We start from the raw sequence: 25,361 nt of genomic DNA on the forward strand, positions 1-25,361 counted from the left end.
AGACGTGAAATTTTAAGAGAGAGAAAGAAAAAAAAATAATTAAAATAAATAAATAATACAAGACGATATGAAAAAAGTAAAAATGCAAAGTTTCAGATGGTCAAACCCGTGAAACTTCGTCGTCTGACCAATCCGATGCGCCACCCACGAGGAACGGGCGAAAAATGCAAATGAACGGACCACCCAACCAGGGGTAATTCTACGATTAACCACCAACGACTTGGCAACTCGGCAACTTTCTGCCACTCGCTAATGTTTCATGTTTTCTACCTCCTCGGAGATTTGCCCCACTTGCCCATCTCCCATGGATATTAACTGTCCATTGATGACTCGTGCTTACGTCCTGTCCCATTATCCATACTACCACAGTCCACCCCGGTCTCACCGGCTTTTCCCTTGTCCTCGCTGTCTCGAGCAGTCCAGAACGCCTTGGGTTGTCTAGCCGAACGGGTCACAAGTACCGTTGCCGAGTCGAGGCTGGCGAATTGAGTAATTTAAACAATCATGGTGGTCTTGGCTGATCTGTCATGATCTGTCAAAAGTGGTCGGTCTCCCGAGGAATTAACTTATTCCTTCCCCTTAGCGTAATGGGAACTTTATACGATAAAGTAGGACCATCAAATTCTATCTAAATCGCATTGTGGTTGACATTCCACGTGGACGGACCACTGGGCTGCACCTCCAATCTGTACCACCGTACATGGGTACATACATACAAGTTGCATACTGTACATATGCCGTTGCTGACCCGACAGATGACGACGCAAACGCCTGTGTAACCATGGACTGTTAAATCTAGACTTTTCTGCATCCAATATGCGTCGATGATAGGCGGGAAAGTGCTGACGGGTCGTACTACAGGCCCTAACGATATCCGACTTAGCTGACGCCTCCACGCAGGGTTCTGGAGTCAAGAACAACGGTAGGCCTATGGGTTACTCATCACATCTTGTTTCTCCTTTATCCATCTTTATTTTCCATTATATTCCTTGTGGTTCCCTAGCCGCGGGCGATGCTTTGGTATCACCACCCATCGTGACTTTCGACACGAGCGGTAGCTTGACATTGAACACCAGTGTAAAAATATGAAAGAGGGATTATAACAAGCTTGAATATAGAACATGACGGGAACATGGTTTAAAAATAATTTCAACACATGAATCTAGGCTTACCTTGACTTATCATGAGGACGATCCAACAAAGGATCAAGGGCGAGCCGGTTGATAGATCTAATTCCTCTACAGAAACTCTTGATCAGAGGAGCTCGATCTGCACAGCTCCTATCTAGACTGTCTAATCCTTTAATATCGCTCTGGCTTACGTAGATCATATCTCGTTCAGAGTGGTCTCCTGATCTCCTGATCTCTCAGGTTGGGTAGCAAACAAACAATTGTGGCTATCATCTCCTGAAATATGGCTATTCTACTCTCTTTCTACATGCATACTGCACTGGTCCTACAGCATCTGTTCACCTCACTGAAAGGGTAGTTTATTTTTATCTATATATCTGAACCTGGTCTGGTTTAAGGAAAACACCCCTCGCCGCCGGTACAGCAATGAGTCCGGCCATTTTGAGGAATCCAAACACTCCAAACAAAAAGTAGTGGGAAACAAACCATTCATACAACTCTGAACGAACCACGGTATCCTCCAGCTGAGGCACACCATTGACTTTTCTGGCAACTCCCGTTACCCAGAGGTTCGTATATGCATACTGATACTTTTACAGAATTTGGATGGGCGTTCTAAATGGATTTATATAGTATGATGCTGACAGGTACTACGCAACCTTGTACTACATAATGAAATGAATCCTTTTTTTTTGTGTGTGTGTGTGTGAGTGTGACGCAACCAGGCATAATATGATAGTTGATCTGCATCTTCCTTCTCCGTATGGTATATCAAATAAATCGCACTCTCGCGGGGAGAAGCACGCAATGAGCCTGGTATCGCAGGCAAGATGGAAATTTGGCAGCTTATTCTGCCAGGTTTGGCAGATTATCTATTCTAGGTGCTACTAGTGATACTCTGGTATGAGTATATGTTTATATTGATATATAACATGATGTAAAAACAAACTCCCAAGGACATAGCGTGAATTCTTCAAATATGGCCATCAATGCTTCCAAATATCCCCTGATCATTATATACTTCTACGACGCATGACTGATATACTATATCTGGCGCTGTTCCACCCCCAGTTTCTTTAATCCTCTTTCACCAGCGTTGCCATATCGAGTGTGGTGGTATTATCTTATTTTCCCTCGATAATTGCACCTACGTTCAATGCCAATAACCGTTTCCACTGGATTTGCTATATCTATTAATCCTGCTACTTACTAAATTTTCTGGATCTGCTCAGGGTAATATATTAGAGATATTTCAACTCAGCCCAGCATATCCATCAAAAGCCGCTGTTTCTGAATTCCTTATTCTACCGCCCCCTATCAACTCTGTAATTTCCATTATATCTACCCCTACCTGATCTACTAACAAGGACTGTCAATACTTAGACTCAAAAATGTCACTCTTCAAAAATATCTATTCCAGCCCAAATCAAACGAGCGAGCAAGTATACTCAGATAAGGCGAAGATAAACACACACAAGTATAAATTAACAACACCCCGAACAATCACCCATAACTCCCATTAAACAACATCTAAATACGAAAATCATACATAGGAGAAAACACAGTAAACACCCAAAAGAACCCTAGAGCGCAGATCCCCACCCAATTTTCGAGACCGATCTGGGGCGGACAAAATCCCTCATCATCTACCAGTAGTCCAGTACGAATAAAAAATTTCCACCTACAAGATCCACAAGTGCAGCCTTAGGCCCCCCCTAATATACTTAAGACAAGATGATTAATCGGCGAAGTCCACATGGGATCGATATAGTCATTTAGTCATTTATATCAGATGCTATTATGCTAAGCTAAGTGGTGGCTAGGTGATCGGCGAGGTTTAATTACCATGCTTAATTTATGTGAAACGGGGGTGATGTCAGTTGTTGGTTTGGTTTTTGTTTGCTTCGATCTTTGATCTTCGATCTATGTTTTGATCGGATGTTGGGATTATTGCGTGCTTGGTTTATTTGCCCTGTGGAAGTGGGTGTACTCTTTAGGCTTGGAAGTGTGTGTTTGGACTTTTGGGGGAAGGGGGGGGGGGTGTGTTTCTGTGTATCTTTGGCTTGGGGATGATTGTTATCTACTGCCATTTCTCCTTATTTTTTACTGTGGAAATTTGCAAGAGTGTGCTTTATGCTTGTGTGATACATGTAAATGATGCGTTTCTTTTCCGGTTTTTTTTTTTTTTTTCTTTCTTGTCCTGGAAAAATAGATATGGGTGTTGTGTTTGTTTGTAAGGAAGTATATTCGTTGCTAAAAGTTCCTATGTAATGATACTGCGCGTCTGATTATAGCCATCCTGTCCAGACTCAGAAACAGACGACGAAACCAATTGCTAATGCAAAAAGCCTCCAAAATTCATAAACTAGAAGAGTATCGATAGCCCCAGTATCGAAAGTAATGAGAAAGACCAGTGGCAAGAACCTCCAGAATCATACATCCATCATCTTGCAACTACCACCCTCACATACGAGTATATGGTTTTTCGCCGGTTCGGTCGGCTTCAAGTCCTTGTATAGCTTATTCCGAGTCCGCAACCAGAATGACTGATTGCCTACGAAGTCTCCCACGTGAGAGGGACGGATGTCAATGAGGGAAACGGTGGTCGTGGAGGTTGATATCGCCTGACCAGCTTCTGCACGAAGTCTCTGCACAATGAGTTCGCGCACGGATGTTGGCTCGTCGGATGTGGGCTCGTCGGATGTGGGCTCGTCGGAGTTGCTGTTAAGACGGTTTGACGATCCGGGCCCGGCCTGAGGAAGAAGTGTCGTCGAGAGAACGCCTGTGAAGTTTCGCGAGCCAGCTTCCAGTCCGGCAATTGCATCAAGCAGTCCGACAAAGAGGAATGGGTGCTGCAGGATCTCGACCGCGAAAGAGTGACATGTTTGGCGACAGAGCAGTCGGTAATCATCGTCCTCAAGCAGGTTGGCGAGGCGCAACAAGTTGCGCGCAATAACTCCGTTAACAGATGGAGTGGCCGATTCAGTTCCGGTCTTTAAACGAAGAAGAGGACCCGGCATTTCTGATGTCATGTTGGACGGCGTACTATAGTAACCTGCCGGAGTCGATCCCACATATGCAAGGAAATTGTCGTTGAGATATTCTGGTAGTATCGTTAGTACCTATACGATGAGGGCTCGACAGCAACACCTACTCTGAAGCTGCTCTGCGAACTGCAGATAGCTGTCATCAAATGTTGCCTCATACATATCCAACAAGCCGCTGATCAGATAAGCGTAGTCGTCAGCAAAGCCTGGCGTATCACCTCTGCCACCATCACGGTATATACGCCACAGTTGCCCGGTTTCTTTATCAAAGAGATCATTCTTGATAAAGCTAATCGCTTTTGCCGCTGCCTCCCTGCACTGTACTGCTTTGGAACTTTCAATACGCTCAAACAGAGCACTGCATTTGGCGAGTGCCCCAATGGCTAGCCCGTTCCAGGCGACAATGATCTTGTCATCCAGATCAGGGCGGACTCGAGTTCGTTCCCGATACTCGCGCAGTTTCTGCTTCGCCGAACGAATGATTCTTACCACTTCTTCTTCCCCTAACCCAAATTCCTTTGCTAGTTTGCTCGGGGTTACCTGTACGGAAAGCACATTCTGGTTCATAAATTCGTCGTGTGGATCATTCTCGGGGGAGATATTACCGTCAGGGTGCACACTCCAGTGGCGAGCACAAACCCCAGCATCCCGTTGGCCGAGCACTTGTGTCAGTTCTTTCAATGTCCAGACATAAAATGCTCCCTCGCGTTTCTCCGTGTCATTCGGTGACGGCAGGCTGTCCGCGTCTTCCGAAGAGTGAAAAGCGCCAGTGGGTGACTGAATAGGAGCGGTGGTCAGGTAAGTAGCTAAATCATACACGGCGCCCAGCAGTTCGGGATTGTGTGTTATCTTGAATGCATCCACATATACATCCAAGAGTTGTGCCTGGTCATAAAGCATCTTTTCAAAATGAGGTAAACTCCAATCAGCAGTGACACTGTATCTTGCGAAGCCATGTCCAATATGATCACGGATGCCACCACGTGCCATACTAATAAGGGTATGCACTGCCATGGCAGTTGCTTTCTCACATTCTTCTTGACCAACAACATCCGACACCGCGTTTGGGTACGCCCCGAGCCGGAGTAGAAAGCTGAGGTTGGCAGGGGTTGGGAACTTCGGTGCTCTAGAAAAACCTCCATGTACAGAATCATAGCGAGTCACAAAATGTTGATAAGCTTCTTCCAGGAGTTCAATATCCAGCTCCTCATCTGCTTCCTTGTCTCCTTGGTACGAATGTGTTCCTTCTTCGGCGAACTCCCTGAGTTGCTTTGTGATCTCCTTCGCACTATCGAGACACCGTTGCTGTTGGGTCTGCCAAACTTCGCGTAGCTTTTCCAGAATATCTAAGAAACCGATAGTCTCATTACCTAGTAGCGTCGTCGAATTGGGTCCAGGCCAGTAGGTACCGCCGAAGACCGGTTCTAGATCCGGAGTCAGGAATACGTTCAACGGCCAACCACCAGAGCCCGTGGTAGCTTGTACATAGTTCATGTAGATATCGTCAATGTCCGGCCGCTCCTCACGGTCCACCTTGATTGGGATGAACGATTCATTCAAGATGGTAGCCACCTCCGGCGACATGAAGGATTCCTTTTCCATGACATGACACCAGTGACAAGCCGAGTAGCCGATACTGAGAAACACCAGTCGGTTATAGCGTCTGGCGAGATTGATCGCTTCTGCATCCCAGAGTTGCCAGGCGACTGGGTTATTCATGTGGGCTCTAACATACGGTGACCGGCTGTCACGCAATCGGTTGACCAGCTTCGGTCCCGCATCGGTTGCGCCATGATGAAGATGCGCATGCAAGCCTGATGGGGCCGCCATCTTGCGCCAATATGATCTCCGCGGGAAAGTGAACGACTGCTGGTGAGTAGTACACCGCCTGCTGTAGCGTAAAGACACCCCGGTCCAGCCGCGCGTCTGAGGGGCACCGTGAGCGACTAGGTTCCAGCGAATATTTGCACAGTAAATAGCCCGGAGGCTAGTCTAATGATGATCGAGACTCTGTATGCACACGTGGACGATAAGGGTAACAAAGGAGGGGAAAATCAAGAAAGGTACAAGACGCGGAGAAAGAGAATACGAGATGATGGCCTTTCGATAGGCTGACCCGCATCCGGGAGATCGTCCACCGTCCTGCGTCATCCATGCATCAAAGCGTGGCACGTGACTGGGGTAGATTAGTCATCGGTATCAAACAACAACAACAACAACAACAACAACAACAACAACAACAACAACAACAACAACAGACCATGCAAACAATGGGACGAGATATCTGCTGCGAGAAAGTACAAGAATGGACCCATTTTCAAAGTATGAATAGAAGGGCTATCGAGGTCAGTATGATTATGTCCGAGGATAATATATCTTCACTAGGAACTTGGTATGGATAGAAATAAAACAGAATTATCACTTGTATCTAGTCCCGCGTCTTCGAGGGTGGATTGCTAGCTCATGGTCAGAAATAGCTAGCAAATTCTGAAGCAAACTAGCCTATAAGTATTTAAATTTCGGAAACTGAGATATTTCCTAAGAACATTAGTAGTCAACCCGTCTCCGGAGGCGCACCCCAATTCTCACCCAGAACCGCGTACTCGTCCATACTGCTTAACAACTGTCTGTTATGTTTATTTCCCACCAGCCTCTTCAGCCTGCTCAGCTTCCCGAGCAGACGTCCTCTCCTTCCGTAGCTGCCTGGAATAAGAGACCCCAAACCCATGTTCAAACACCTCCCTAATCTCCTCCAGGGTCAATCCCGAAACCTCGGGATAAAAGAAATAGATCAAGATATATCCAATCCCACAAATAGCGGCATAGAGACCAAATGCTCCACTGGGCATAATCCCCTTCATCATACTCAAAAAGGTACTCGAGACAATTATATTAGCCGCCCAGCAGGAGCAGGCGAGCCACATTGTCCCGACGGCGGGGACTTCCATTGGGAAGAGATCGGTGTTCATCCACGCGGTGTTTCCCATAGAGACACCGTAGCAGAAGACGAACCAGATAATGTATACGAGAACGACGATAGCAGCGGTGCTGACACTGTCGGTTTCGAGTTCGAGAGTTGATATATTTACAGGGATAAAACTGAATGCGATAGCAACGGCGACAAGGCCAGCACACATTCCCCAGGAGGTTAGGAGAACGATACGGCGGCGGCCGATGGGGTCGACGGTCATCATATTAACCCAGGACATGATGAAATTTGTCCCTGAGACGACGAGGCCGACGGCGACAGGATTAGAGAAGCCGACGAGGTCAAAGAGGGTCGCAGAGTAATACATAAGGGTATTAAAGCCGGACATTTGTGCAATCACAATAAATCCACATGCGCAGATAAGAGTACGGAAATAGGCTGGCTTTATATGCAGCATTTTGATTTGGCCCAGCGGCTTGAGTCCTTGTTAAGTTCTTTCGATTCATCGCAGACCGCGCTGATTAGTCTCACCTTTGACCGGATTTGCTCGTCCGAGGCGTCTTTGTAGAATTATCGGATAACAACCTCTGCTTCTTGCATTTTACCATGGTAGATGAGCTGACGGGGCGACTCGGGACAAAAAGGAAGGAGGCACGCGAGGATAATTGACGGGAAGGCCCCAAGGCCAACCATATACCTCCATCCAGATGAAACGTGTGCGAATGCCGCACCCAGGCCATAGGACACAACTTGTCCGCCGGTAATCGACATGTTATTAAGGCCGATTAGACGGCCTCTTGCCTTGGTAGGCGCGATCTCTGCGATATACAGGGGAACAATCATGGAGGCAGAGCCGACGCCCAAGCCAACGACAAGCCGGCCAACAGCCATCTGCACAATGCTGTATGCTGCTCCTTGGAGGATAGCACCGATGGTAAACAGAAAGCAGCCGACATAGATGGCGGGTTTTCTGCCATACTAATTCAATGAGCATAAGAAGCAATTAACGCGTGGGGAATGTACCTTGTCGGCGGTAACTCCGGCGATGATTGCGCCGATAAAAGAACCACCAGCGCAGAGACTGGTAATTAGTTCTTTTTCACTGTCCGATGTTGGGCAGCCATCAAGGTCGTCACCTAGGTAGACAAATACAGCAGAAATGATTCCTGTATCGTAACCGAATAAACCACCGGCAATAGAAGCTGTGAGTGCAACCAGCCACACAAACCAACTCGTGGCTATGTCTTCAATACTGTCATCGTGCGCATTATTCCGGGCATCATACTCGACACGAACCGAGTCGGGCTTCTCGTCATGTTCGAGGACAGTCATCATAAGGGTAGGGGATTGTTCGAGACTTCCGTGTCACAAGTCATACTATGACAGTCAACGAAGGGATAGCTAGGGTTAAAAACGGGCAGCTCTATACTGGCTGGATATGAGCATCCACGCGTCGGATCAAGACTCGGCGATTCAACAAGCCATTGGGGCTAAAGCCGATATTGCGGGGAACGATTGCATACCCCAGAAACCCCAGGATCCACTGTCACACAGGGCAATATTACCCCGGCAAGTAAGGCCATGGCATGAGGTGTGAATTACCTGCCAATGTCATATCAATAGCCAGCGTGATCTTGCAGATTCCGCTGCTGAGGGTGGGAGTGGAAGAATTTAGTGAGGGAAGGAATCCCCGATAGGCAACTTCACCCGGTACCAGCCCCTTCTCCACTGGAAGAAGTTTCAAACCAGGCGGGTTGGATTATGTATCTCGACAAGCATGAATCTAAGAATTTGAAATATGCATGCCCAATATGGCAAGTATTGCTTCATCCCGTCTGAACGTGGAGATTTAGCCAACAACATCCTCAAAACTCGTCGGTATAATACTCACCTCCTCCCTCAGTATGAAATGGAACCCATAGTCGACATTTTTTTATCTCTCTCTTACTAGACCAGATCCTGTCAGAAAAAATGTACATGGTCCCAGTTTTCATCTTGGGGGCTATCCTCATTACCCTCTACCATCTCCTCAAACCCCTCATCGATTACACTCTAGACTGTAAAGGCCTCCGCAAATATCCCGCTTATAACACACTCTGCGCCCTGACAAACCTTGGCTGGTGTGTCGAAACGTGGCGCGGCGGAATACGGTCAAAGAAGCTGAGCGATATGCACAAGGTCCACCCTGTGATCCGTATCGGACCGAACTCACTCTCATACGGCCATCCGGGTGCATACAATGATATCTACGGCCACGGCACAAAGTGTCTCAAGGATACCTTCTACCAGACAGAAAAGACAACCCACTTCAATCTCGGGAATGTGATCGACAAGGCTGACCATACCCGGAAGCGCAAGATGTTGGCTAGTGCCTTTGCGACGAAGAATCTGGAAGACTGGGAGGATAAAATCGCCCACAAGGTGAAGCAGTGTATTGCTGCCTGTGACAAGCATTGTACGGCACCTTTAGTGGAAGGATCCGATCCGGATCCAAAGGATTCGAATTTTGACTTTAGGGCTTGGTCGAACTTCTTCACAATCGATGCTATCGGAGAGCTTGCCCTATCGGAGGACTTAGGACTTCTCACCGCGGGAAATGACTTGGTCACTGCCGCGGGCCGTGATGGGAAAGCATATCAAGCGCCATACCGGGACTGTCTACACGCGTCGAAAATCGCACATACTAGGATTGCCTTTGCAGATAAATGGTACCATATCAACAGCAGATACACCACGCGACTTTTAGCATCCTACCGCAAGTTGTGGGAATTCAATGATGGATGGAGTGATATTGTGAACTACCATGTTCAAAAGCGTCTGGGCCGCTACAGAGCGGGCGAAAAGCTCGACGATATCTTCCAATATTTGCTGCACAACAAGAGCGGTGAGCCTTATAGCCTTGAATGGGGAGAGATTGCCGCGGAGAGCGCTGTGATACTTGATGCCGGATCCGCCACGACCGCGATAGCCCTGAATAATGTGATTTACTGGCTAATTCGGAACCCGAGGTGTCTTGCGAAATTAAGAAACGAAGTTGACGAAGCTCTTGACGACAGCGATACTATTGCACCGCATGATAAAGTCAAGAATCTCCCCTACCTACGCGCCTGTCTGGACGAAGGTCTCCGCATCACACCCCCATTCAGCTATAACCTCCCCCGACGAACACCCGCCGAAGGGGCTTACATTCTCGGTGAATTTATTCCCGGGAACACGACAGTATCCATGTCTTCTTACGTCGCCCACCGCGACGAAGAGGCCTTTCCAGATGCAGAAAACTATATACCCGAGCGATGGCTAGACGGAAAACGCAAGGATATTCAGTCGAGTTTTGTACCGTTCAGTGCTGGGTCGAGGGCTTGTATTGGACGGAATCTGAGTTACATGGAGCAGACGGTTATGGTGGCGACCCTTGTGAGGAGGTATGAGTTTGCGCTTCCTACTCCGAACTGGGAGCAGGAGAGAATTGAGGTGACGAATCTATTGCCAGGGCCGTTGCCGTTGAAAATTTGGAGGAGGACAACAGACAGTAAGAAGGATACGTGATAGTTAGATCACTAATCCACTTTTGTTCGTTGCTCTAAGTCCATTGCGATAGATAGGAAAAGAATTATTTTTTCTTTCTTTCTTTTCTTTTTTATATGTTAGCCCTCCCAAGCCTCCTTCAAACTCTGTGCAATCCCACCTGTAGGCCACGCATACTCTACCTCTGTAACCCTTAAAAGCCCCAAAACCGCCTGCCTCTCACTTGGTTCGGTGATACACTCCCCACAAGCCTTGATGGCCATCGTCGCATCTACTAACACACTAGGCGCCCGGCGATTCCACAGCGCTATCCCGCAGAGCTTCATCACGGTTTCTCTCATTACGGCCCGAACTTGCATCATCGCGGCCATATGCCCGTGGCCAAGCTTGGGGATTGTGGGGTTGAAGACTGCTAAAAGCATTTTTGCGAGATGGAGGTGGGAGATGGCTGTTGCGTGGCAGCCATCTCCGTACCAGATTTCTGGGAACACATCCCCAGAACTTTCGAGGGGGGATCTGGTGTAGATTGGTTCGAAGCAGGGTGGGAGATGAGCGTGGAGATCCTCCGCGTAGCGGGTTAAGTCGTTCCACCTGTTCACATCGGTGGATGGCAAATGATCTGTCTCTGAGCTCCCGTAGCAGTATTCCAGCACGTCGGCGCAGAAGAGAACAAGCCGATCAGCCCATGTTCCGTCCCCGGCTGGAGTGAAGGAACGGAGGGAAGACCACCGGGAAAGAGGGAGGGTGAAAGGGCGTTGGGTCATAAAAGATTTATAGAGTTCTTGTCTGAAGGCGATGGAGAGGCAGGCGCGGAGGAGGGTAGTTGATTGGGTGTGTGTAATTGCTGGGGGTGTGGTTGGTGAGGTGTTTGAGACTAGTGAAAAGTGATGATGATGATGTTTGTGATAGGTTTCTACAAGGCTACAGGGGAATGCATCTGGTGATGGGAGTTGGGCATTGACGAAGATTTTGAGCACACGAAGGAGGACACCTTTATCAGTGTTGTTCTCTAATGGGGAGTCGATCTCCTCGTAGAATCTTAGCACGATAGCCGCGGCGAGGAGGTCCTCGCTGTTTATTCGAGATAGGTCTCCGCTTAGACTGAGGAGGGATCTTATGCAGTTATCGTGGTAATGGAGGGCTGTGGATTTATTGAGATTCGGGATGACTAGGCCGTTCCAGGTGTAACCTCCTGTCGGGGATTTGAATTTGAGGGAGGTGGTGAGGTGGCGTGCGGAGGCCGTTAGGATGGCTTGTAGGAGGGGCGGGCAGTTACGGGCTCGGTGGGGAAGGACACGGGCGAAGTGCCGGTCTGGGTCGCAGATGTCGAACCAGGGGCAAATTTCTTCAATGAAGTAGCGGAGTAGGGTGGCTTCGAGGCGGAGGGTTACGTGATCTTCGCCTATATTGGTGGGAAGGCTGCTGGTGAGTTGATGGATGTTTGGTTGGTGGGTATGAAATGATTCGGAGGTCAGGCCGGGTTCATCATAGCAACCACCGTAACGCTGTGGCTGGTAATCCGTAGATATGTTAGGGCTAAATGGGCGTTGATCCTGGGGATATGCCGACGCATGCAGGCTAAGTGGCCCTGATTCGACAGGCGAGGCATGGACTAGCCCATCAGACCCCAAGGAAACTCGGGTACAATGCCGAGGATAGTCGACACTCGAAGCCGATTCAGAGAGTCTATTGGCTGCTGGGCTTAAACTCTTTCCATGATTTTCCGTGCTATAGTCTCCGTCTCCATCGGATCCTGAATCTCGGTTATAGCTCGCAATAACCTCGTCGGACTCGTCAACAAAGTCGAATATACCTTATCAAGTGAGCATGAACCACTGACATCTGAGGGTGGCATACTTCTCTTGCTCGTACGTAGCCACACTTGATCATTCCCGAATAAAGAATCATACTTCGCACTTGATCCATGACGGAAACGAATCTTGCTCGCTGTTCGTTCACACACATCGCCTGTCTTCTGGCAGGCACGGCATGTCTCGGACTGGTCGTCGCCTGGTTTCCTGTTCAATCCAGAAACTACGCACAATGAGAGATGGCCTCTTACATCTTGAGTGTCGCTCTGTATTCGTCCGTCAGTAAAAGCAATATCGAGATATAGTGGACGACATATCTGCAATTGGTGCAAGTGGTCCTGGTTGACGTCTTTCCGGATGGCGTCGATATCATTGTTGAAATTCTCATCTTGAGGCAATTTATCCCGGCTAATAGGAACAATCATACGATTGTAAGGCAGTCTGCGCGCTTGGTAATGACGATAGGGTAAATTTGAGAAGCAAGGGCTGCGGTAGGGCTGGTGATGGGGTCAGCTTTCACGATTGGAGACTACCCCGCATCCGACCATGGCCAGGGAAGAGCACGGGTAACACCTATCATTGTACCTTCATCATCAGCCACTTCAGTCCAGAACTGGCCATATCTGTGCAAAGAATGTGGTGTGGTAACTCGAGGCCTCTTCGGCGGAATCCGTCGAGAAAGCGAGGCGATTCTGCCCTAAACGATCCCCAGTCTGGGCGGGCTCGGCAATCATTGGCCAAGATCTAAAATTTCCTGTTTGAGACAGCCCAGGTTGGTAATTTCCGCCGGAAATTCCCTCACCATACCATGCCCTAAGAGACTTGACGCAATGATTCTCCACAGCTCGTTTTATCGGCCGCAGATGTAGTCCTGAGCTCTCACAGGGTCTTCAGTCAGCTACGGGGTGTCCTCATCACCAATGTTTCCTTGCTAGAGTTTGCAATCCGAGGATGGAAGTTTGTGGTACTATGCGGGGTTGGGTCCTGGCTAGTGAATTATAAGTTGTGTCAAAATCAAGAGTAATGCTTTGTCGTTTTGTGTTGCCATCACTGTACTACACAATATGGCGCCGTTAAATCAGCCGTTCGATCAATTCATTCTGTTCGGCGACTCTCACGCAGATGTCCTCCAACCAGGACGATGGATTCGGATATCATCCAGCACTTCAAGACGGTGAGCTTCAGAGTTTCCCCGACTTTGGTCGCTCAATTAGCTAAACTTCACATAGCATATAGTCGGCGGCTAGATGTGATCAATCGGGGCTTCTCGTATGCTCTCATTAGACTTCTAACTTTTTATGTTGCATATGATCTAACCTCCTATGTGAAGTGGCTATACATCTGCTATGGCACTGAAGGTCCTCCCAAAATTCTTCCCCAGGCCAGAAACGGCGACCGTCCGATTTCTCGTACGTCCCTCCTACCAAGTCTTTATGAATCTGCAACAACCCCACTGACATAACACAGGCAATCTGCCTCGGCTGTAACGACGCCGTAATGGCCGGAATGTACCAACACACCCCATTAGAAGCCTACAAAAGCAATCTTCGCCGAATAGTTCAACACCCGGTTGTGAAAGCCCAAAACCCAAGAATCCTCCTGCTCACCCCACCCCCCGTCAACCAATACCAGCTCGAAGACTTCGACGCTTCCGAAGGCGTCCCACATCCAAGTCGGACAGCCGCACAGACGAGAAAGTATGCTGAGGCTGTTATTGAGCTTGGGAAGGAGCTAGATGTGCCGGTTGTAGATCTGTGGAGTGCGTTCATGAGATATATTGGGTGGAAGGAGGGTGATGTGTTGGTGGGGTCGAGGGAGGCCCCTAATAATGAGGGTTTTGAGGCGCTTTTTGCGGATGGTACGTTTTCTTTGGGCTTTTTGGTCCATATCTGGTGTCAAGGAAGTGAGGCTGACATGGATGGGCTGGACAGGATTACATTTGACAGGGAAGGCGTATAAGATTGAGTTTGATGCTGTGATGGAGGTGATCGAGCGGAACTGGCCGGATCAGGTTCCTGAGAAGTTGGAGATGGTGTTTGAAGATTGGAGAGAAGCTCCAATGTGATTAGCTACGCCAGAATATCTCTTGACCAGATCATGCACCTCGATGGTGGAAGTTATATTTCAGTGGCTCAGTAGATAAACTGTTGCTGCATAAAATCTGGTTTAAACCTACTTTTATAGCGTACAGTTGCTCCCGCAATCCTTGAATAAGTCCCAACCACCGATTAGTAGAGTCCTCTACAACCATCCTTAATATTTTATATAACTTGTAAAGATAATATCAAGATTATAAGTAAAATGATAGAAGTAGTTGCCTGCCTTGACACTCAGAATGGTATATCTATTAGGAGTGTAAATAGTAAATTTCCAGCCAATTATAGAAAGGAGGGGTAATCACGTTACCTTGGTTGCTGTGCGTATTTAATTTATATTTAGATTTGGTTTTAGCTGGTTTTCTTTCCATCTTCCTTCTTTATACATTTTGATCCCTCTTGACCTCTACACTTTCTCCCCTCCGAAAACTCCCATCTATCGCCATGGAAGCGCTTGTGGCCCAGGCCATTAGGGACACCACGACCTTTCGGAAGACGTCGGTGCCCTGGACCTTGGACGAGCCTTACGCCCAGACTTACTATGAATTTAACCCCGCAACATCCACTTGGATCTCCAAGTTGCCATCCGCCCTCGGAAACTCGAGTGGCAATGATAATGATAGTTCAGCCATCACGGCCATTGCGCTCTATACGTGGAACATTGACTTTATGCTTCCCTTTGCCGCAGCCCGCATGCGACCAGCGCTTGCACATCTTCATCAACTCACGCGCCTTCTCCCTCTAAATGTCTCCCCTGTTATTTTTCTCCAAGAATGTACCCCTTTGGACTTGGAAACAATTGCTGCGACTCCGTGGGTGCAAGCCAATTTCCATCTTACAGATATTGACACCGCCAACTGGGCCACCGCGCAGTATGGAACTACCGTTCTGGTCAGCAAGCTTCTGCCTATTACATCTGTATTTCGCGTCCACTACTCCCTCACGCGCATGGATCGCGATGCCCTTTTCGTAGACGTCTCTATTGGGCTCGAGGAGAAGCGAATTCGCCTTTGTAACACGCACTTAGAGTCCATGGCCCTTGACCCTCCATACCGCCCACCGCAGATGCAGCTAGTCGCTCAGTATATGCATCACGATGGGGTGTACGCTGCCCTCGCTGCCGGTGACTTCAATGCAATTCAGCCGTTTGATCGCACGTTGCATGTGGACAATAATTTGAAGGACGCATTCCTAGAACTAGGTGGAGAGGAGGACACCGAGGAAGGATATACATGGGGCCAACAAGCAGCAACAAAACAGCGTACGCAGTTTGGGTGTTCCAGAATGGACAAGGTTTATTTCCGAGGGTCTGTCAAGTTACTGAAGTTTGAGAGATTTGGAGCAGGGATCCTGGCCGAGGGGAACGAAGAAGGGAAGCAGATCGTGGAGCTGGGATTCGAGAAGCCCTGGATTACGGATCACCTGGGGGTTATGGCGATAGTGGATGTTTTACCTAGCACGAAGGGGCAGCTTTGAGTGGACACGATAGGATTGTTTTGATCATACTGTCTGGGACGGGTCATGAGTACGTTTTTTTGCTCTTGGCAGAATTGGTAGAAAGCTACGTGGTCTGCTGTATTCTTTTTCATGCTTCCTTTGGCATTGCCGGAGTCTAAGATCAAGCGAGCTTCATCATCAATGTGGCCACTCCGCCTGGGGCAAAGCCGCCACCCCTTGGGCCAGTGGTTTTGCGTTGCAACATGCAGTATAGTTCATCAGTTGTACGCCTTTGAATCTAACACAAGTTACATTCGGAAACCATCTCTAGCAAGCCAAGATGTCCCTAGGGATGGTTTCGCCCCATGGCTGGTTCACTCCTGCATGTGTTTGACACGTTTCAACGTTTGAAGTGACAGATCCTTTTTCCGTAGATTTGACCAAGAACCAAGGGGAGCAAGTACTCCAGACCAAAGCTAACATCACCGAGGCCCACACCGTGCGTTGCTACATCTTCGCTCCGTGCATCAAGGGCTTTGGCAACCAGCTCAACACTCAGCTACTAAGAATGTCTGATGCAAATTAGTTGAGTGATGGTTGATTATGGAACAAGTCCCACATAAGCCTATAATCCCACCCGGAATCAGGAATCTATGGTGAGATACCGGCATTATCTAGATGTAGCCCTTACTGTTGTTGAATGTTGGCATTGTTCAAAACTTGCGTTTGTGCTGGAGGAACTGGCCCCGCCAGACAATCCAAGCCGACATTCCCTCGGACCACAATGCGTTTCTTCAATTATATACTTGTTTAATACTACGATAAGTGTCCCGTCATAAGAGGTGGTGAGCGTGTAGGGATGAGAGGATTGGTCCAAGCAGGCATGAGTAAATTGGGACTACATACGTCATTAGGACACAGGAAAGATATTGCAGAGATTGGACGTTTATGGCTTGATTAGTGCAACCTGAATTCGAGAAGGGGTACATATAATATTAAAGTACTCTCTGGAGGCAAGCCGAGCTAAGGCAGTTGGGCACCAGATAACATGGCTCGAACCCCCTTTTAAGGGCACTCGTAAACATGCACGCCATAGAAACTTTGAAGATTTATAACTCGAAATGCAAGCACAAATTCATTAGGATCCTCAAACATGTGGCAATTCGGATTTCCGAAGAACCTAGGAGCGTGTATCTCTTCAAGAGATAGAACTAATTACCAGGAATTACTCCAGCTTGAACACCTTCACTTGGACATTTCCCAACGCTCCATTTTCCTGGTTCCAATCACCCACATTCACAAGATAAGAATTGTTGGTATTCATAGCCTGAAAGGTGTTGGTATTCGACTGGTAGGGGCTATCGAAATGGAGGGTGGTGATCCTGGTGTCCCCGTCCATTAGGTCTAGGTAGCCTTCTGTGCCGACATCGATGCCATATCTGCCGCAAGCACACACAGACTGAGTAGTATGTGGCTCTATGACAATCTTGTTGATTTGGCCAGCGCTGAGCTCCTGGTCTTTGTCGCTACAAACATGGAACTTGCCACTAGTTGGGAAATCGGGGTCAGAATAAAACATTTCACAGGCTGCAGGCGTAAGCGAATTATCACATACTCGGTCACTCTTGCATTAGCAATTTTAATTTGACCTTTCTCGAATAAGCTTTGAATATCAATTCTAACCCATTGGCTGTAGGCGCGAGTATCCACTTCCGACATATTGTCTCGTTCAGCGGGCAATAGGGAGAGAGGTAGAAGTAAGTGTATGAGGACTTTACTCTGAAAAGAAGTATTTGTGAAATATATCGGTTTGAATGATTACAACTTTCAGTTGTGTTCCAGAGCGAGGAGTGAGGACATCCTGGGTTTTTAACATTGGCTCGGAGCCCCCCCTGTAAGAACTCATTACTTGATGTTTCCGATATTGGTCTGTCCACATGGCGGGAAAATCAAGTACACGAGAGATCAAAAATGCCTCATTGACATCATATTCGCCAACAGTAAATGGGATACAAGGCAAGGTGGCATGCTTGATGCACAAGACAGGGCCCCTTTCCACCATCTGTGTCGAACGTACCCTAACGTATGATCGGAATATCAAGATACCCGCTGTAACGAACAGACATGTAGGATGTTACTAATGTAAACACATTGTTAAAGCGTCAGCCCAGAGTATAAGACCGGGCTTTCCATGCATTTGACATCACTCGCTGCAAGTATGCCCTGATTTACGGAATGATGTAGCGCGGAATGCAACGTCCCTAGCAGCTGACTCATGCACGCTGGTCACTCTAAACAAGAAATGGTAGTTAGGTATACAAAAGATTTACGCCTGAATCTTGTTTGACGCATCGTTCATTCTGTGATTAGTTCAATCCAACTCTAGGCATAGTCAACCTAGAGCAACTTGCCAGAAAATTCGTTAACTTGGCGTCCTTTAAAACATGGGGCTTGCGGAGCCCACCTCTTGATTTTTGACAACTGTATTCTTGGCGCATATTTTTTATTTTAGCCCGCAATACTTTTCTGTCACAGATCTAATAGCAATCTCACCTGATGACTGAATAGTATATGCTTGCACTTGTGTATGGATAGATAACTCGGTTATCAAACAGGGACGTTGGATTCTATATCCGCTGGCTTCTCAATAACATATAGTGAAACTGGGTGATTAACTAATTCTATACAGAGGATCTAAGGGCCTCTTGGGTATGAATTAGTACTTCATTAGGAGTAGCAAAAGAGTAAGAATAACTATTCTATCTATATAATATCTACTATCTGCCTTGCTGCCTACGTATCCTTCCTTTATTAATAAGCCCTCTGTCACGGAGCCGATGAGGAATCGGCCCGTGAAGCCTGCAGAACCCTCGGGCCCCTATATCCTGGTTCATCGTGCATAGGCCCTGGTCCCGGTCCTTCCTACATAAGACCTCGGATCCCCTACGGTTTAGAATCGGTCGGAGAGATTACTTGACATTTCACCGACTCTTCAGCGGGAAAGACTTGCTGAATAGAGAAGGATCCTAAAGCTATTTAAGGAGGTCTAAAGACATAGATAGAGGAGACAAGAATCAATCTCTTTGTATTCGTTCTACTACGCAGTTAATAATAGATATTTCTTCTTCTCTCCGCCTACATTTCCTTACCTAGTTGACAGGCTATCTACCCTGTATAGTAGATCATCCGTTACAATAAGCCTGTCCAATAATGACTGGTAGCTGCATGATCGTTTTCTTGTTTCAGCAATAGGCTACCAACTGAAAACTAGCTCTCTTGTGTAGGGCACACTTCTCATAGTATCTAGCTTAGCGAGATAGTTGATTCTAATATGGAAATGTATAAGTCTTGAAATAATTTGGATAGTATTGCTAATGTGTTTGCTGACTATCTCACTTCCAGTACTTATATACCTCGCCTATACTTTACAGTACAGACAATTACAATTTAGCTCCTTTTAGCAATATTTGTCTCTATTTGGAGAGACTCCAAACTTCTCTTGAGCCTATAGTTAATTGTTGAATAATGGTACTTTGTCAATCTATAGATATAATCCGTAGCTTATAAGAGACTCTAGTATTGTGATTTATATATAACAATACTTAAAGATTTTATGTGATATAAATCTACAATAACAACAATGGGTTTATAAATCTTGCCTCCGCAGGAACTGTACCAATATATTCCAAAGCCTTGTCAGTAGGCATCCTATTCATACGGCAGAGATCGGCGTTAGATAGCCTGGGTGTATTGGTCTAGATATATGCTCTGTATAGATTCTAATTTTGATCCGAGACCACAATACCCATCTGATTGGATGTTCCCTGGCACCCACTCTGTTAGTATTTGAAAATCCTCGTATATTGATAAAGATCCATATGATCTTTCACGTCCACAGGTGTTGGCCGCATATGGAGAGAAAACATGACATTCTGAGGTTGACGGAAGTGGGTCACAGAGCGTGGGAAAGCGGAGGAGCTGATTAGATCAACGAGATGAAATAATACTCTAGGCCGCATCGTGGTACTATGGAACTGCCACCAACAGAAAATTGTCAATGACAGCAACACACAAGAGATAACTAGGCTGGGATTGTTCAGTACCCCTCATGTGAGAAAGATGTGGACCGCGGTGCTACTTCCGCAGGTCTCTTTCGCCTGTTATACATGGTTCACTTGTGGAGCCTATGGGCGTAAAAAAATCAAACGCAACATGGAGAGTGTTTAAATTCATCCAGCACAAGGTAGTATAGAAGAACTGCTGGGGCCTTTTGCACCATGTCGAGGGTTGTGGGTGGTGCTCAGGCTATATACGAAATCCGCACCTTCGGGGTCATACGAATCAACCTCCTATCTAGTGCAGGATAATAATTGAAGGCCGCGATTTTGTCCTTGCACTATAACCAAGAAATACAAAAGCACGGAATCTGACAAAACGCTGCTCTAATTATTGACGAAGACGGAATTTTACCCGTTGCTACCTAATCAACCTCATGAACCCCTCGAATCGACAGGAGAACGCTCAATTAATATAGGCTATATTCTTGGCCTCCTGACAGAGAGCCTATTGCCATTCGAATTCTAAGTTCGGCGACGGAAGGTTAGATGGCAGTCATCCTGTAGTTCAAGTTAGCATTAAGCCGACGAACATGTAGACACAACCGTACCTTTGGAAATATTGTAGCAAAAACCTTTATATCCTCCGACTCCGGCGTAGTATGGTGCTCCCAGTCTAACGCCAGGCTCGCCTTCCCAATCATGGCCATCAGATTCATCTGGGCATAGGCCTGTCCCAGACAATAATGCGGTCCTGTTCCAAACACCAGGAAGTTCTTCGGATGCTGTTCAGCTGTCCCGGTGATCCACCTATCCGGATCGAATGAATCGGGATTCGGGTAGACTTCGGGGTCGTGAGTGGCAGGCCAAACGGACGGGAGAATCATTGATCCCTTTCCAACCGTGTAAGTCTCGGTAATCCGGAAGTCCTTCTTCGCAATGTACGGGACCAGGATCACTGGTGGGCGGTAGCGTAGGGTCTCTCGGACTACTGCGCGCGTATATGGTAGTCTCTCCAACAGGTCCATGGACAACCGCCCTTCACGATCCCCGTTGCGGGCCTTTAAATTCTCTTCGCGAAGTCGGTTTAGGATCTCTGGGCGGTCAGCCATAAGCTGGAAGAGCCAGGTAGCGGCAGCACTGTTGGCGTCTTGCGATGCAAACAAGAGAGTAAAGATAGTTTGTGCAATCTCGTAGTCAGTGAATTCACGAAGCAACTGAGCCGGCTTCTCACATGGAACCCCTGCTGCTATGTTCCTCCTGTATGTTGCCGAGTCTTGCTGGGCTTTAATCCAGGCATCCATAATACAGGTGATCTCACCACCCTCTGCCATGTGTAATCTGCTTTTGGAAGCACATTGGGTAAATTCTTGAAGGACCAGGTCGGCTGCCTTTTTCCCGTACCAACCCTTTGTGAATGGAAGGATAATCGGGAAGTTGACCAGTTCAAGAGCAGCAGTGATGAGATAGTAGTCGTGGGCGATCTTGTCTAGTGCGCGTTCGGAGATATAATGGCCCGCAAATGTGCGACAAGATACAGTACACATGAGCTTGCGGAATTCAGGCATCCAAGGAAGTGGTTTGTACTTGTTAGCTGTCGACCGTGCGACAAAACGCTCAAAGTAGGCATCAAACACCGCTTCTTGACGCGGGAGATAGCTAGCCAGGGCAGAGCGTGTGAAGAGGAGATTCAAGCCTTTGCGAAACTCTGCATGGTTTTTCCCATCTAAAAATACCCAGTTGTCCTTCCCTAGAAGCTTGTGTGCGGAGTCAACCACACAGGGCTTCACGAACGAAGGGGAATTGAAGATCTTGGACGACATCTCGCGTGTCGAAGCGATGACAACAAACCTATGACAGTCAATTAGGTACCGCTTCCCTTTTCCCTATGATAGCTCAAGGATAGCTTACTTGTGGAAAATGGACACGCAACTCAACTCCCCGCTCCTCCATTTGGCCATATATCCCTCGAATCTTGGATCCATTGACTCCAGGAATGGTCCCATGAAGGGGATCTTCCATGATGGGCCAGCAATTGAACCCTTCTGCCGGATGTATTTCACTAGACATGAGATTGTCACATTATCAGCCACTTGCCTAAGGTTCGCTGGTACATGTACAGAACTTACGCTGATCATAGGCCACAGCCGCGATAAGAAGCGTGAATAGGAACTTCCAAATTGAGATACCGCTGCCAACCGACCCGATGATCCCAGAAAACTGGTATACTGGAATGGCAGGCAATCCATTGCTAGAACAAAACCCCATGGTTAGGTGGTTCCAATGGGGGAGACAAAGTAACGTTGGAGTATTGGACTTGAAAAAGGTTTCGGCGGTAGATGGGTATATATCTGGCACTTGCCAGGAGAAATTGATGTAGAACAGGGAGTGATAAGACGCTATGCCACGAGGTGCCCATGCTTCAGTACCTCTCTCAGTTTCTACTTGACTACCACCTCCTTAAGTACGAAAGGTTGACTGATTACCTGGTATTCTTTCCGATTTGTTTCAAGGCAAGACGACCCCTTGGTTAATGGTGCAGTATCACAGGAACTGGCGTCTGGCCAGTAATAGACCGAGTGAAATTACCGCTCCTGCAGGAAAGGCAGACTAACTCGTATTCTAGCTGTGTTAGAACTTAGCGATCAACCCGAATAGACTTTGGCGTAATTTATACATCGTTTTACCTCCCCCTATCGTATCATTAGATGATTGGCTGGGTGGATATTATTTCCATCTAAATCTATGGCAGCCCAAGGGCAGGCAAATGCTTGGTCACACCTAACCCTCTTGGGATTGGCTAGAGTTTCTTGGCGTTATGCCGGATTCTTTCAAAAAATACTACTATCATGGCGACGACTTCTCTGGCTGGCATTGCAGAAGGCGAGTATGAGAGGGGAAATTTTTCTGATTTGCTCTGAATCTCCGATGGATGTCGGCGTCCGGGGTACACTGGCCGTAAGAAATAGCTATTAGGTATATCCTGGTTCTGGTAAATGGCCCAGCTTCGTTTGTTCAAAAACATAGCTTCGGAACTATACCACTCTTTTTAATGGTATGTGTGAATGGTTCTGGCATTGGTCATCGTTGGCTTGCGGTTCGACATACAGATCGAGACTGGGCCAATGTGATGTGGACGGGCTCATGCGCTCCCCGGTCTTGCTCCATTATCCTACTGAAAACAGTGCAGGCGAAATGGCTATGATGCTAAGGACACTTTCAGCCTCACTGTTCTTACACTAATCAGTATATACTGTCCAGTAGGCATACAACAAGAATGTTGTCCAAGGTGTACTTTTGGTCTATCGACATATATACTAGGCTGTGGCGATACGAACACACGACGATCCATTAAGCACGCTGAATCCGCTTGGCCTGTTCATTTACCTGGTCGCCATTTTCGGAAATATAAGACGAGACTCAGAATTGACGTTAAATGCCCTTGAACCAGAGCAGCTCCTCCCTCGCCAATTATCAAGAGTAAATGAACAACACCCCTGTCATACTTTGTGGAGGGCCTCACTAGGCTGTTTTGTTACGAAGGCTATTGCGGCTAACTTTTTTTGGTTTTGAGGAACCCAGGTGAAAAAGGTCATCGACCAACTACTGCCTGTATGGCGTATAAATCTGGCTCTATCACCCCCAGTGTGCAAACCTGACACACATACCCAGAGCATGGCATGATAGACTCAACAGTTCTTCTTTATTGACCACCACACCCACAAAGACAGAGAAATGGCGGGTCTCGCCGTTCTTGTTTACTTCCAGTATCTACTGCTTGCATTTTCTGCTGTTGTTGCGGTTTCCGCTGCCCCTACTTCCCAAGTTGACTCCCAACCCGAGCCCGGATACGTCGCCGAGCCGAATCAAAGAGGAACTCTTACGTTATTCTGGAGTTGCTTCTCTACGTTCATCCTATGCGTGTGGACTGCCGTCCATCCGGATGTGCTCCCTGTCCAGGGCCCTAGGTCCGCCAATTTCTACAAGTTCTTCATGATGACCTGGGCAATCGTGATCCCGGAACTAGTGGTGTGTATGGCAGTGGAGCAGCTTCTGCGAGCCATAAAGATTCGGAAGCTCTGGGAGCAATCCTTCGAGGGTGATATTGAGAAAAAACATTGGCTTGGATTGCCTGGTGCATTCTTTGTGGTGATGGGAGGCTATGTCGTAGAGACGGAGAGTTACAACCATCGTGTCAACACGGTCCAGCCCAAACTACCCTCGAGAAGTATTTCCAGTCATCTCCAGCGGTCGAAACCCATAGCTGAACCATTCGACTGCCCCTCACCTCTGGTGACAACCGTCGGACCCCTGGGTTTCGAACGCCTGTTGAAGAGTGGGAAAATTCAAAGACTGATTCGGGATGGGACGCTACAAAAACACCATTTTGACCAAACTGTTATCGAGGATAAGGGCAACGCGAATACTATCAGTAAGCTCCTTGTCGCGGTCCAGATCTCCTGGCTGGTCATTCAGTCAATCGGTCGAAAACTCTCCGGACTCCCGGTCACCCTCCTTGAGGCTCATGTGCTCATCCAGATCCTATATTCGATCGCCGCATACTGCTGTTGGTGGGCCAAGCCTTTGGATATCAACCGCCCCATCCCACTGCCGCTTGACAGCGATGACCTGATGGGACATGATCTCACCCAGCCGACAACAAACTATGAGCGTGACCTTCCGTTCTTCACAGAATACTACGAACACAATGGATGGGTCTATATTTTCTTTCGCGCGGCGTACAGTGTCTTAAAATATCTTCGACGGCCGATTGAGTTCTGGGCCTCAATACTAGCCATTGTCAACGGTGGTCTTCACCTGTCTGTGTGGAACAACTACTTTCCCACCCCGGCGGAACGCATCATCTGGCGCATATCCGGGATTGGGCTAGGGGCGTTCCCCGCCATAGTTTATTTCGTCATGTCCTGGAATGAAGAGTTCGACAGTTTCTTCATCAAGATGTGGTACCGTATGAGATTTGAGAAACGATCCAGGCTCAGGATGATGTTGCGAAGTTGTTCGATGATGTGGGAACTGTGCCGTGAGAGCGTGCATGACAACTCATCCAACAGGAAGGTTCCCATCTGGCTTCGGTATGTCCTCCTGGGCATCAGCATTATCGCGATGATCTTGTATGTGGCCTGCATTCTCTTCCTGACGATTGAGGCGTTTATCAGCCTGCGGAGTTTACCATCGGGAGCTTATCAACAACCGCGTTGGACGAGTATATTTCCACATGTTTAAACGAGTGATGTGGAGGGGATACAGAATATTGCTTGCTATGCTTCTATATTTCGGTTGTTTCGGTTATTTCTTCATTTTCTTCATTAC

At 47.6% G+C, this 25,361-nt stretch overlaps 9 protein-coding genes across 9 annotated transcripts; 4 read left to right on the top strand and 5 right to left on the bottom strand.

Annotated features, from left to right (window-relative positions):
• Window positions 1-3,562: 3,562 nt before the first annotated feature.
• Window positions 3,563-6,007, bottom strand: BDV27DRAFT_157310 (thioredoxin domain-containing protein; the record flags this gene model as incomplete). Its single annotated transcript, XM_032072485.1, has 2 exons — window positions 3,563-4,233; window positions 4,285-6,007. The coding sequence occupies 2 exons, from the start codon at window positions 6,005-6,007 to the stop codon at window positions 3,563-3,565; spliced, it is 2,394 nt and encodes a 797-aa protein (XP_031928094.1).
• Window positions 6,008-6,813: 806 nt separating this feature from the next.
• On the bottom strand, window positions 6,814-8,441 carry BDV27DRAFT_144808 (general substrate transporter; the record flags this gene model as incomplete). The annotated part of the gene is made up of 3 exons (XM_032070308.1): window positions 6,814-7,581; window positions 7,692-8,084; window positions 8,130-8,441. The coding sequence occupies 3 exons, from the start codon at window positions 8,439-8,441 to the stop codon at window positions 6,814-6,816; spliced, it is 1,473 nt and encodes a 490-aa protein (XP_031928095.1).
• A 636-nt stretch (window positions 8,442-9,077) lies between these two features.
• On the top strand, window positions 9,078-10,790 carry BDV27DRAFT_171928 (cytochrome P450; the record flags this gene model as incomplete). Its single annotated transcript, XM_032075730.1, has 1 exon — window positions 9,078-10,790. One exon carries the CDS (start codon window positions 9,078-9,080, stop codon window positions 10,650-10,652), a length of 1,575 nt encoding a protein of 524 aa, XP_031928096.1. The 3' UTR covers window positions 10,653-10,790.
• BDV27DRAFT_157314 (uncharacterized protein) lies at window positions 10,751-13,063 on the bottom strand (the record flags this gene model as incomplete). The annotated part of the gene is made up of 3 exons (XM_032072486.1): window positions 10,751-12,444; window positions 12,504-12,939; window positions 13,028-13,063. The coding sequence occupies 3 exons, from the start codon at window positions 13,061-13,063 to the stop codon at window positions 10,751-10,753; spliced, it is 2,166 nt and encodes a 721-aa protein (XP_031928097.1).
• A 501-nt stretch (window positions 13,064-13,564) lies between these two features.
• On the top strand, window positions 13,565-14,507 carry BDV27DRAFT_144811 (SGNH/GDSL hydrolase family protein; the record flags this gene model as incomplete). The annotated part of the gene is made up of 5 exons (XM_032070309.1): window positions 13,565-13,616; window positions 13,672-13,711; window positions 13,773-13,851; window positions 13,910-14,300; window positions 14,374-14,507. 5 exons carry the CDS (start codon window positions 13,565-13,567, stop codon window positions 14,505-14,507), a joined length of 696 nt encoding a protein of 231 aa, XP_031928098.1.
• A 418-nt stretch (window positions 14,508-14,925) lies between these two features.
• On the top strand, window positions 14,926-16,370 carry BDV27DRAFT_127551 (endonuclease/exonuclease/phosphatase family protein). The gene has a single exon (XM_032066795.1). It carries the CDS (start codon window positions 14,983-14,985, stop codon window positions 16,012-16,014), a length of 1,032 nt encoding a protein of 343 aa, XP_031928099.1. The 5' UTR covers window positions 14,926-14,982; the 3' UTR covers window positions 16,015-16,370.
• A 473-nt stretch (window positions 16,371-16,843) lies between these two features.
• Window positions 16,844-17,799, bottom strand: BDV27DRAFT_127553 (aegerolysin family protein). The gene is made up of 2 exons (XM_032066796.1): window positions 17,591-17,799; window positions 16,844-17,522 (listed from the first exon to the last, which is right to left on the bottom strand). The coding sequence occupies exons 1-2, from the start codon at window positions 17,692-17,694 to the stop codon at window positions 17,201-17,203; spliced, it is 426 nt and encodes a 141-aa protein (XP_031928100.1). The 5' UTR covers window positions 17,695-17,799; the 3' UTR covers window positions 16,844-17,200.
• A 2,756-nt stretch (window positions 17,800-20,555) lies between these two features.
• BDV27DRAFT_157318 (cytochrome P450) lies at window positions 20,556-22,298 on the bottom strand (the record flags this gene model as incomplete). Its single annotated transcript, XM_032072487.1, has 4 exons — window positions 20,556-20,591; window positions 20,642-21,881; window positions 21,942-22,092; window positions 22,160-22,298. 4 exons carry the CDS (start codon window positions 22,296-22,298, stop codon window positions 20,556-20,558), a joined length of 1,566 nt encoding a protein of 521 aa, XP_031928101.1.
• Window positions 22,299-23,765: 1,467 nt separating this feature from the next.
• Window positions 23,766-25,274, top strand: BDV27DRAFT_157319 (uncharacterized protein; the record flags this gene model as incomplete). The annotated part of the gene is made up of 1 exon (XM_032072488.1): window positions 23,766-25,274. One exon carries the CDS (start codon window positions 23,766-23,768, stop codon window positions 25,272-25,274), a length of 1,509 nt encoding a protein of 502 aa, XP_031928102.1.
• Between the last annotated feature and the right edge of the window lie 87 nt (window positions 25,275-25,361).

The sequence above is a fragment of the Aspergillus caelatus genome (genome assembly GCF_009193585.1).
Source record: "Aspergillus caelatus strain CBS 763.97 unplaced genomic scaffold BDV27scaffold_77, whole genome shotgun sequence".
Taxonomy (NCBI): Eukaryota; Fungi; Ascomycota; class Eurotiomycetes; order Eurotiales; family Aspergillaceae; genus Aspergillus; species Aspergillus caelatus.

Excerpts from the sequence above, each read along its gene's own strand:
- BDV27DRAFT_127551 (XM_032066795.1), top strand. The coding sequence starts at position 14,983 with ATGGAAGCGCTTGTGGCCCAGGCCATTAGGGACACCACGACCTTTCGG.
- BDV27DRAFT_127553 (XM_032066796.1), bottom strand. The coding sequence starts at position 17,694 with ATGTCGGAAGTGGATACTCGCGCCTACAGCCAATGGGTTAGAATTGAT. Across the intron at positions 17,523-17,590 it reads GCTAATGCAAGAGTGACCGA|TGGCAAGTTCCATGTTTGTA; the intron begins GTATGTGATAAT and ends TTTCCCAACTAG.